The sequence below is a fragment of the Capsicum annuum genome, chromosome 3 (assembly GCF_002878395.1).
Source record: "Capsicum annuum cultivar UCD-10X-F1 chromosome 3, UCD10Xv1.1, whole genome shotgun sequence".
Lineage (NCBI taxonomy): Eukaryota > Viridiplantae > Streptophyta > Magnoliopsida > Solanales > Solanaceae > Capsicum > Capsicum annuum.
In genome coordinates, this window is record NC_061113.1 from 234,575,691 (window position 1) to 234,588,689 (window position 12,999).

General features: G+C 29.3%; 1 protein-coding gene across 1 annotated transcript; it reads left to right on the forward strand.

Moving 5' to 3' along the window:
- The first annotated feature begins 2,484 nt into the window (after positions 1-2,484).
- Positions 2,485-4,210, forward strand: LOC107866079 (heavy metal-associated isoprenylated plant protein 28). The gene is made up of 2 exons (XM_016712259.2): positions 2,485-2,927; positions 3,682-4,210. The coding sequence occupies exons 1-2, from the start codon at positions 2,801-2,803 to the stop codon at positions 3,966-3,968; spliced, it is 414 nt and encodes a 137-aa protein (XP_016567745.1). The 5' UTR covers positions 2,485-2,800; the 3' UTR covers positions 3,969-4,210.
- Positions 4,211-12,999: the final 8,789 nt, after the last annotated feature.

Sequence of the window (12,999 nt, forward strand, 5' to 3'; positions counted from 1 at the left end):
CCATGTAAACCATTGTCATTTTGTAAGTGAACCTCCTTCTTAGATTGAAAAAATTCCGCTAAATTAGTAACATGAGAAGGACTGCCCTGAGATTCATGTTGTTGTCGATTGTTTTGGCTTCCTGAATTGTTGAATGCCCAAGTTCATTTTTAAACTTGCATCTGTCCTCTATATGACCTTTTCTATTGCAATGTTTGCAATGAAATTTCAGATTGCGGCAGTTCTCAATTATGTGTCCTTCTCGATTGCAATGCTCACAATATTGCTTATCCTTGAGTTTGTTGAAAAAATTATTAGTGCATCGTTGAAGTGCAGCTGCGATGGAGAAACCTTTTGTTCTCCATGTTTCCTCCTGAATAACAAGAGAATATGCTTGGCGTACATTAGGCAGCGGGGATATCATGAGAATATTTGATCGAACATTATAGATATCATTTAGACCCATAAGAAATTGCATTAGACGGACTTCTTCAATTTGATCAGTGTGTGCTTTGATTTGGTTGCATGTGGGAAGTACTCGAAACGTATCTAATTCCTCCTAATGACATTTGAGTTTTGTAAAATAGAAAGAAACATTCATATTATCTTGCGAGAGTAAAGCGAATGATTTTTGAATCTGATATATTGTTGGTGCATTCTTTTGTGAAAATTGATCTTTAAGATCTTGTCATACCTGGTGAGCAGTCTTGACATAAATGACTCTTTTAGCTAGATCAGGTTCCACAGAATGAGCAAGTTATGCTAAAATCATATTATTCCACTGATTCCACAGAGCATAATCTGTTGGCTTATCAGTTTTCGACCGTGATTCGATTGATCCATCAATAAAAGATAACTTATTTTTACCGTGAGATCATGAATCATGAATTTGCTTCAGGATGGATAATTAATCCCATTCAATTTGATTGGAACAAGCATGTAGCTGGGATGATCTGAATGTTGAAGAAAATATGGATTTGATGAATCCATATTGTGACTCTTATTGCTAATATTTGGGTTTTGGGAATGATCAAGTTCTGATGTCATCTTGAAAAGGAGAGAAAATATCTTTAGTTGTTGTAATTTTATTATTCACAGACTGAATATATATATAACTTGATACAAATCAATCCAGCCCATCTTTTAAGCAGAAAATCATGATCCCAGTTAATGAGATTTGATCTACAAATATGAAAAACAAATACATAAAAATAAATATACAAGATATGTAATATCTCAACACAGTCCAACTGTTCTAACTTCAAATAGCACCATTTAGGTGCATGATCCAATAATCTGATGAAAAGGTCACCCCATCCCTTTTTATTTTCCTCTTAAGTGCGCAGTCCTGACGAGTTCACCCTCACCCAAAAAATAGGATGTAAAAGGAATAGGAAGTTTTTGGAACAGCCAAATATTTTGGGGTATCTAAACTATGATGCATGAAGGAATTAATAATAACATTCATACGTGGTTAAGTTTTCCAAACCTCTTTAAATCCTTAAACAATATCCAATTCTTAATACTAGCATTTAAAAAAGGCAACTTACATGCTAAGCAATGCAGGCAACTTACTCTAAGTTCGTCCCCTGAAAAGTGAGTCTTGTTTAAGGTTGAGCACACCTATACCATTGACCTGATAAATTGAGCCATTGAGTCATGCTGAACACTATTAATCCTCCGATTTTTCAATGCGGAGCACAATTTTTGTGCTAAAATACATCAAAATTGTTTTAAAAAATACTTAGTAAGTATGAACTAACTTCAAAAATATAATAAGCTCAATGTTAATAATCTTAACAATTGAACTCATAGAATTTAAATTCTAATCCACTTATAACTCCAACAACACCTATTTAATTTGTTGTACTCTTGAGAGATTAAATAGCAGTCCAACTGTTCTAACTTCACACTGCACCAATTAGGTGCATGGTCCTATCTAATGAAAAGTTCACTCCTCCTCTTTTTATCTTCCTCTTAAATCTCATTCTTCACGAATTCACACCCACCTAAAAAAAGGTCATGAAGGAATAGGATGTTTTTGTAAAAAGCCCAAATGGGTTATCAAAACTTGGATTAACGAAAAAATAATAACTTTCGTACGTGCTTAATAAGTTTTCATACCCACTCTAAATCCTTAACAATATCCAATCCTTAATAAGCATTTAAAAAATAAAGAAGGCAACTTACATGCTAAGCAATGCAGGGCACATGGGTAGTGAAGGACAAACTTTTTGTTTTGCTGATTGACTTAGGAACATGATGAGTTGATGACACTACTCTTTTTACATTCGTCCTAGTCATAATCCCACCTGTCTTTTTAAATTAAATTTTTTCTCTACTTCATCTTAGATAGTGGTACGAAATGCATATACTTTACCTCTCTCCAAACCCCACTTGGTGAGCATACACTGGGTATGTTGTTGCTGTTGTCGTCAAGAACCACAAAAAATTAGTCGAAGCCTCTGGAAGCTACAATATTTAGAACTTTCATCAGCAATTCAGCATGCAGCCAAGATGTTGAGAAATAGGACTAATACTTTGTACAGAATAGATGAATTAACAATGTAAAAGCGAAAAGTAAAAGGGGAGATAGCTAGCTCTTTAATTTTTCATCCAACTTTTTAGAAAGAATCTTTTCGTATCTTGTCTGCTACTTTTAATTTTAAATCGTCATCCATATCATAATCCTCTAAATGCTAAGCACTCTATATATAACGTAATTTATCATTAGTCGAACTCAACTTAAGGTGACACATACTGTATCATATAACACAATTAAGCTAAGGACTATTGCTGTGTTGAATATTCGAATTTGGAGATGGCGGACATGCAGATAGTTCTGGCAGGCAAAAATAACGTAGAACCTCAGTATGTGGAAATGATGGTGCCACTCTACTCTTATGGTTGTGAGAGAAAAATCAACAAGGCTCTTTCCCATATCAAAGGTAAATTAATTCAACACTATTGCATATTGTGTATTGGGAGAAAATTTTCATCTAAAATTCATGAATTAACTTTTAATGATCTTAAGGTGTGATCATTTTTAATTGTTTTTTTGTTTTTTATTGAGTTTGTAGAGGTCTAAGTTTTGTATTTTTAAGTCTCTGCCTATACAACATACATGAAGCCTTCCCAAATATGTTCAAGGGCCAAGAGGATAAATGCCCAAGTCAACAGATATGTTTTGTGTCAGTAGATTTAAGCAACTAGGCCCAACAAAGGGCCAAGAAAATGGGCTTTTCAGTATAGGAGATTTGTATAATTTTTGTGTGTGTTTATTGCGGCAAATGTTCCTAACTGCCCGGATAGCCTGTTTGGGATTGCTTTTTGTTCTGATTCTCATGGATTTCTGTTCGAGCTATAATTGGAAAATTTCAGCGCATGTCTTTGAACCATCTTGTTTACACTGTATGTGTTATACAAAATATACATATAAGATACATACCTATTCATAACTTATACAACTGAAGTATTAGGTATTGTATACTTTCGGCCATGTTGGTAAACTAGATGGCTGAAAGGTATATTGACTTAAGTTTCCTTAATTCAATCCAATACTTTCTGGTTTTTCTTCTTCGAGCTAAAATCATTGACAAAAAATATAGGCATTGTCATAACATTAACTCCTCTTAGTTTAAGAAGTCAATTTATCCGTTGGAAACTTGTACTAATACCAGTAACTATACGTCAAAATTGTAGGGATATATTCAGTGAACGTAGATTTTGAACAACAGAAGGTGACAGTATGGGGAATATGCAACAAGTATGATGTGCTGGCCACAGTTAGGAGCAAAAGAAAAGCAGCTCGTTTTTGGAATCCAGAAGACAACAACATAGAAGAATCAGAAACAGATTCATCATCAAGCCCACCACCAGCTTCTGGTTATCGAATTAGGTCCACTGCACCACCTTTGGCACTCATAAGGGCTAGATCACTAAGCTGGAAAGCTTTGAAAAAGGCCTTCACTAGAACATATTCATTCTAATTAAAACATAAGGTCCAATTTTATCCCCCCCTATGGACCCTTCTTTCCTACCCACATGAAGAAATATGAGCATGGATGTAACTATATGTATTGTATTTGTATATAGTTAAGTTTTCCCATCTTTAATTTTGCAGTGGTTCCTACCTAAGCTTTTCTGAGGGACGAAGAATCCGTTTATGTTTGATTATGGTCTTCGATTGTTATAGAATTTTAACATAAAAACTTCAGTGCTATTTTTACCTTATTAATGCTTCTAAGCTGCTAATTTTACGTACTATTTCTTGCTAATTAATTTGTTGTGGTAGTCCTCATCAGCAGAAATAGTAAATTAGAAATTGGACCACTTTATACCAATATTGTTACAAATTAAACATGAGAACTCAAAAAAAACTATTAGTCTGTTAGGAGATCGAGACTCCGAGAGAATCAATCCATTATGACTTTTAAACGCATTATCAAAATTGATTACTATTAATGAGAGACTTAAATTGATTTACAACAATCGCCATCAATAATCAATTACATTACTTTTTAGATCCAAGTCGAAACTACTCTATTTCAGTTGCGTTGGTCATGGCTAGCATTTCATTTTCTTTTTAGGAACTGCTTTTTATCTCCGGATAACTTGTTCCCAATCAAACGAGGGGTTACTTGGTTGGAAACAAGTTATCCCGAGATAATTAAATATCTTCTAACGTAGTATATATTTAACGTATACATATATATATGTTTTATAAATTAGTATATAACTATATATATATATTGTAGTATATGTTTTATTTAAAGTAGTACATATATTAAATGGTATATATATATATATGTGTATATATCTTCTAAAGTAATATATATTTAACGTATACATGTGTATATGTATTATAAACTAGTAAGCGCATTAAATTGGGAAATACAAGGTTGTGAGAGAGATTTAGAAAATAATACTTCAGAAATAAAGTGCCTTAAGAAACGTATTAGTAAAAAAACTTATCAATTAGGATAATAAATGCCTATAAGATATATTGAATATATTAGAGAAATTCAACGTTAATATTATAGAGAATTTACTTATAAACATCAACTTGTAAAAATTCAAAAACAATTTGTAGAAAGACTAGAGTTGTTAAATAAAGAAATAAGAAACCTAGAAATAGATATTCTAAACTTTAAAGAAACAGACGAAATAATTATCATAACCTCTAAATATTATAAAAAAGCATTAATTAGTGAACAATCTAGGCTGATAGAAAATATACAAGAAGTAGAATTAGATATAACCTATACTAATAGTAGATTGAAATATCAAACTAAGCTAAGCAAAAAATACCTTAATTTAAATCACTTAGGATAACAAAATAGCTTCTTTAAAATGCCTTGATTACTTAGATCTTAGATTTCAACCCGAAAAGAAATATAGAGTGTTAAAAGATAACTCCACTATAAGGTGTAACTTCAACCAGGGTGAACATATTTTACATTCAGAAGATAAACAATATAATACAATAATAGACTTTATAATAAATTCAAGCGAAAAAATTCAGGAAAAAGATAATAGTATAATAAAATTTTTAGAAGAGATAGAAGCTACTCAAAATAAACATAAAAAGACACTAGATAAGATAGAACAAAATTTAGATTATTCAAAGTCACAAGAAATAGAAATAGACAGAAAAATTCAGTATTTAAATCACAAATTTAATTTAGAAAAAATACCTACAAAATTAGAAATAGAAAAGCTAATAAAAACTATAATAGAAAGACCTAAAGAATTAGAAGTAAAAACTACTCAATTAATATTTAAACTTATAGAACAAGTAGAAAATATAACAACAGAAATCAAAGATTTGCAAGAAATAACAAAAAGATTAGAAGAAATATCACTTTCATGAGTGAAGAAGATATAAATTATAGTAAGGCACTAGAAAAATCAAGAAGTTATCATAGCGAACCAAAAGGATTATCTAAGCATATACCTTCAAGTATAACAGATAAAATTTTATTAAAACAAAATAATACCATAATAGAGTTATTATTAGAAGGATTTTTGTATCTGTCTTGCTTACATTTGTCTGATGGTTGAGTCTTGCTTCTAATAGTTGTACCTGCTTAATTAATCTAGTGTTTTCCATGAGGAGTGATTCCTTCTGAGCATTTAGCTTCTTGAAATTCTCCGTCATAGAAGAACGATGGTTGCAGAAAATAATCTTTCCCGTCTCTCTCTGCAAATTATACTGAGGTATTTGATCTAGGTTCTGTCTGAGTGGTGGTGATATATAATATTTTGGTCCTAAATATCCTCTAGCATGATTTGTGGCTTCGGTAAAATCATTAAAACCTTTGAAAGGAGGGGTTTTAAAACCTTGTATTGAATCCAACACTTCTAACCATGTTTGAAAAATTCCGTTAGTCTTTCCATGAATGACTACGTAATATTTAAACTTAGGTCTACTTTTTTTTGCCATGTAATGGCATAAAGAATTCATGGATGCCATAAAATGATTACGATTTTGTCTATTATAAGATATCCAAAGATTGTCTACTAAACACTTTTGGGGTCTATCTAGAATATAGTTTGGTCTTATTCTAAATGATATGTTACTCTCAGGGTAAGCAATTAAGTTAAATGGTCCAAAGTGAATTCTTTCCATTGTTTCTAAAGATTCTAGTGGTCTAAAATTTAAATTACCTAACATTGTCTGTTGATATGAATCCGAAGACGAAGCTACGCCCTTGCCTTTATCTACAGCAGGTTGTCCTGTTGGTCTCATGCTGAAAACAAATGAATCGGATTAAACTTATTTATTTATTCCCAGTTGTAATCTACTTAACTGGTCTGCTAATTCGTTTTCTTTACCTTTTATATGTTCAAATACGATATTCTTATAAACAGATATGGTGTCTGTAAAATTTAACCATCTTTTTCTACTACTAGTTTTATCATTTATTTTTTGATGAAATTTAACTATAGCTTCACAATCTGTTCTAACTAAAATTTCTTCTTTATTTAGAATATATAACTTAAAACTATTTAACCCATATATTATAGTCAGTACTTCTAGGTCTATAGCACTCTTGTTTCCTTTTTCTTTATATTCCCCACTCTGATAACCACATATTTGTTCTTCATTTTTATTACTGTATTTATTTGGTCGTGCTTTTAAAATGGCTCCCCATCCTAAATCACTTCCTTCTGTTTGAATGATTAGATAATCTGATTCTAATGAAAATTTTAGGTCTGAAATATTTTTAATTTTTTCTTTTATTTTTTGAATTAATTTAATATCTTCTATATTGAAGTTTTTCTGCCCTTTACTACCGGTCTTTGCGTATAATGGTCCTGCTATTTTTCCTAAATCTTGAATAAAATTTCTTGCATAATTTACTAATCCTAAAAACTTTTGTAAATCTTTTGTCTTTTCTAATTTATCTGGCATTTCTAATATTTTCTTTGCAATGTGTGGTTGAAGTTTTATCTTTCTATTTCCTAAAGTTATTCCTAGAAAATTAATATAAGTCTTACATAGTTCCATTTTCTTTTTACTTATTATTATCCCATGTTTAACAAATAATCTAAAAATTATTTGTAAGTGTCCTAAGTGTTCTTGTATATTTTGACTGAACACTAAAATATCATCTACATATACTAATATAAAATGTTTATACTCTCCAAATATATTATCCATCTTTCGTTGAAAAATGGGTGGAGCCATCTTTAAACCAAACGGCATAACTAACCATTTAAAATGTCCACCTGGACATGTGAATGCAGTCCATTCTATGCTGTCTGGGTGCATTTTGAATTGCCAGTATCCTGACTTACAGTCAAATTTACTATATACCTTTTTATTTTGAATTCTATTAATTAACTCACTTTTATCTGGCAGTTTATATGCATCTGTTCTGGTGTTATCATTTAATCTTTTATAGTTAATTACCATACAAGCTTTACCTCTTATTTGTTCACTATGATTTCTTACCATAAAGGTTGTTGATCTATGTCTAGAAGTAGATCTTCTTATTACTTCTAATTGTAAAAGTTCCTTTATTTGTATATCAAATTCTTTAGTATCTTCGTTATTTGCTTCTATAGATGTTGTTTTTATAATGTATTCTGAATTAATTATATCTAATTACACATTATCTCGTTAGCATTCCAATGGGCTAACGGTCTTTCTCCTATTATTTCCATTTTATCTAGTATAGATATTATATTTTCTAAATCTTTTAGACTGTTTATTATTCCTATCTTATCCATTCCTTTTCTAAAATTATAAAAGTGGGTTTCTATACTTATTAGGGTATAATCTTTTTCTATATCTGTTAAGCATTCTTGTCCTTCTACATTAAGCAAAGTATAATTTCTAAATTCTTCTAAGTTTTCTTTTACATTTTTGTTTTCTTTTAACAGGTTGTTGTTTTGGCATTGATTATTTTGGCAATCTTTGCAACATGGTTCTGGAAGCAAACTCGTTTTATGTGTGTTTAATGTTCTATATACTGTTGGTAATGTTACTGTTTGTACTGGTGTATAAGTTAAGTTTTTAAAAAGCATTATTCCATCTCTTGTTAAAAGACATCCTCCTTTATTCTGAATACAAAAACGTAGTCCGATAACAAAATCCGATCCTATGTTTAAATCTCTTGCTACTATTTTATTAACATTGTAAATTGGGTTATAGAATTTATTGCATGTATTTAAAAAACTTATTTGTGCTTTTTCTATGTAATAATTGTAAATATTTTGTGATCCATCCATTTGGGTGGCTGTTATAGGTCTTTCAAGTACTTTTAGTAAATGTTTCAGTACTATCTCTTTATTGATCAATCAGCTAGTACATCCGGGATCTACTAATGCTAAAGTTTCTATCTCCACATCTTTTATTTTAATTTTTACTAATACTTTTATGGTAGAGAATTCTTTATCTTCGTTGCATATTAGACTAGTGTCATTATCTTCCAAATTCATAAGTTCTGCCTTCAATTTTTCTAAATGTATAGCTTCTTGTGTATCTGATTCTTCTATAGCGATTTTGGTTTTTCTTTTTTCTAGGATGGTTAATCTTTGTTCTAAATCATTTACTCAGATTTCTAAAGTAGATACTCTTAAATTTAGGATTTGATTATTTGTATATTTTTGTCCGTTATTTATTTTTGGTTCTATTTTTATCTTTAAAGTGTTTTCTATACAATTTATACACGCTTCTAAGTAACTTTTTTGCATTTAGCTCTGTTGTCTTTACTTGGATACCAATTGCATATACGACATCTATTACTGTCTAAACCTTTGTTTCTTTGGAATTCATGTATACATTCTTGAGTGACATTCATTAAATTATTGATTACTAGATTGTTTAAGTCTAGATCCTCTATCTCTTGTCCTAGTTCATTGACTAAGTTATCTTCTTCTGATTCTGAAGAATCAGATTTAGGATTATCTTTATCATTTATATCAATACTTATTATTGAGTATACACTCTCTGTATCTGACATGTATTCGTCTACATTTAGTAAAGTTTCTTGGAAGTCTTCTATTAGTTGAGAATTTCTAGTTCTATTATTATTTTTGTTAGGACAGACATTAGCTAAATGGTCTATGCTTCCACAAGTATAGCATTCTAATTTATTTTTATTGTTTCTATCATTTCTATATTTCCTAACATGTCTATCTATATTTAACCAAGGTTTTTTAGCTTTTGATTTTCTTAAGAAGTATTTTTTACTACTATTGGTTTCTGATTATGTTTTTCTTATATTTTCTATATTGTTTCTGATTGTAATTCTGAGTTGTGTATATTAGAGATTTACAGAAATTCATTTCATTTCTTTTTAATTGTTTTTGTATTTTTATGTTTGTACATTTTTCTGTTAGTATATCCATTATATGTTGTGTTCTATGCCTTATTGTCCATTTTAGATTTGGGTTGGCTACTACACCATCTCTTTTATACCATGTATCTTCTATTTCTCTTCCTAAAGCTCTAGGTAATTTATTAAATAATTTTTTGCCTAATTCTTCATTAAAGTGTTTTCGCTGACAGTGCAATAATAAAAATAGTCTTGTAGAAATTTTTTTATATATACCCAATATAAAATATTTAATTGTTCTAGTTTTATTAATGCTTCTTTTTGTAGTGCTAATAATCCACTATTCGGGTCTTTTCCAATTAATAACATATGCATTTTGTTTGTGAAATTATAGGGATTTGGTCCCATACTTAATAAAACCTGAAAATCATATGGGCAATTTGTCTTAAAACTTTCCCATGTGGCTTTTGCAGATTCCCCTAAAAAGGTTTCCAAATATTTATACATTGTTTCCGTATCTGTTTCTGTATAATGTCTTAAGTAATCTGCTGCTACTATTCCTTTCCATAAATCTATCACTGTATCCCACATTTGTGGGTTGTGTGCTGCTATATTTAGAATTTTACCTTTACTACCTCCTTCTTGTAGTTTAATTGGTTCTTTTATTGGCATTCTCTTACCTGCTGGTCTTAATGTTATCTCCTCTAAGTTTTGTATCTGAGTTTATCCTAATTGATGGTCTTCTAGGTACATTACTTGTACTATAATCTATTGATTGGGGATTGGGGTTTGTTTGTTGAAATGGGCTAGCACTTGAAGAGCTGGTCGGTTCTAATTCTGCGAGTTCTTTATAACTTATTGTAGAACTTAATACAAAAATTGTGTCTTCATCTTTTCTTTCAAGGAATGGTTTGTTATTTCTATATCCTAAATTATCACTTCTCTCTAAACAGTTTTTAAAATGTTCCATACATTCTTCTATTTTTATTTCATCCTTTTGACATCCTTTACATTTAAAAGTTATATATTTATATTCTTCTGCTAAATTTTCAGCTTTTTCTATGACCATGTCTACTTCATATCCTTCTTGTAGAACTTCTATATTCATAAACTCGCTCTCTGTTTCTATATTACTCTCTATTTCATCATCGTCTAAATTTCTTTTAGTTGCGTAACTATAATCTGTAAATCTAACTGAAGTTTCTCCTTTACTTGTAGTATATAATAGATGAGAGTTTGGAGTAAGAATTTTTGGTTTAGTAAATTTGTTTAAATTCCATTCTAAACCTGCATATATTTCTGGGTCTATTTTTATTGGTTTTATTAAACTTATGCCTTTATTTCCCATTATTTCAACTACATCATTTACCTTTAGTTTAAATTTAGTATTACTACTTAAAGTTAATTTTCCAATAAACCCTATGCACATTAGTAAATTATTGTCACTATTCATTTCTTAATACCCTTTAGTTTGGATTCCTATTTTAATATTTTTTTCAAATTCTTTCAATTTCATTAAGAAATCTGGACTTATATAGAATATTCCTCCATTATTTGTCATATCTACTTCAGTTAATCCTATTATTGATTTTTTAATGTCTGATCATCTATCATCATATATTATTATTAACACTTTGGATCCTAGATTTTTTCTAGTTAGACCTTTTATTCCTATAACAATTAAACCCATATGCATCAGTATCATTTTATTATTTTTTATATGTCTTAAAGAGTTAGCATTTACTAAATCTAGTATTTTAAAATCTTCTCCTATAGCTGATATTTGTTCTTCTCTATAATGTCTATATAACTGATTATCTGTAGAAAAATATCCTGCATTATATAATGTTTTAAGATTTAATAATTTTAATTGATGTTGTTGGAAAATTTGTAAATCTTTATCTATACTTATTATTTCATTAAGTTCTTGGTTCTGCTCCATATTAGGTTGTCTTCGGCATATTCTGGATAATATATTATTATTTCCTATTTTATTCTCCGAAAAACTTATTCTTTGTCTTTCATTGTTTTCGATGGTTCTCCGTCTATTTGATAGAAAGTCCATTTTTGTGGTTTTCTTATTATATTTTTTCTTTCTTGTTTAGCAGTCAATTCAATTCTTTTTAACTGGTTAATAAGTTCTTCTATTTCAAGGTTATTTTTTGGTGGCTCCTGAGCTTCTTTATTTTTTTATTAGGATGTCTATTTTTTTATGTAGTTCGGGTAATTTCGGTTCTTGCTAAAAAGGTTTTTGAGTTTTTTTGTCCTTAATTAAAATATCTATCTTTTTATGTAAGTCTAATAATAACTCTATTATGGTATTATTTTATTTTAATAAAATTTTATCTGTTATACTTGAAGTTATATGCTTAGATAATCCTTTTGGTTCGCTATGATAACTTCTTGATTTTTCTAGTGCCTTACTATAATTTATATCTTCTTCACTCATGAAAGTGATATTTCTTCTAATCTTTTTGTTATTTCTTGCAAATCTTTGATTTCTGTTGTTATATTTTCTACTTGTTCTATAAGTTTAGATATTAATTGAGTAGTTTTTACTTCTAATTCTTTAGGTCTTTCTATTATAGTTTTTATTAGCTTTTCTATTTCTAATTTTGTAGGTATTTTTTCTAAATTAAATTTGTGATTTAAATACTGGATTTTTCTGTCTATTTCTATTTCTTGTGACTTTAAATAATCTAAATTTTATTCTATCTTATCTAGTGTCTTTTTATGTTTATTTTGAGTAGCTTCTATCTCTTCTAAAATTTTTATTATATTATTATCTTTTTCCTGAATTTTTTCGCTTGAATTTATTATAAAGTCTATTATTGTATTATATTGTTTATCTTCTGAATGTAAAATATGTTCACCCTGGTTGAAGTTACACCTTATAGTGGAGTTATCTTTTAACACTCTATATTTCTTTTCGGGTTGAAATCTAAGATCTAAGTAATCGAGGCGTTTTAAAGAAGCTATTTTGTTATCCTAAGTGATTTAAATTAAGGTATTTTTTGCTTAGCTTAGTTTGATATTTCAATATACTATTAGTATAGGTTATATCTAATTCTACTTCTTGTATATTTTCTATCAGCCTAGATTGTTCACTAATTAATGCTTTTTTATAATATTTAGAGGTTATGATAATTATTTCGTCTGTTTCTTTAAAGTTTAGAATATCTATTTCTAGGTTTCTTATTTCTTTATTTAACAACTCTAGTCTTTCTACAAA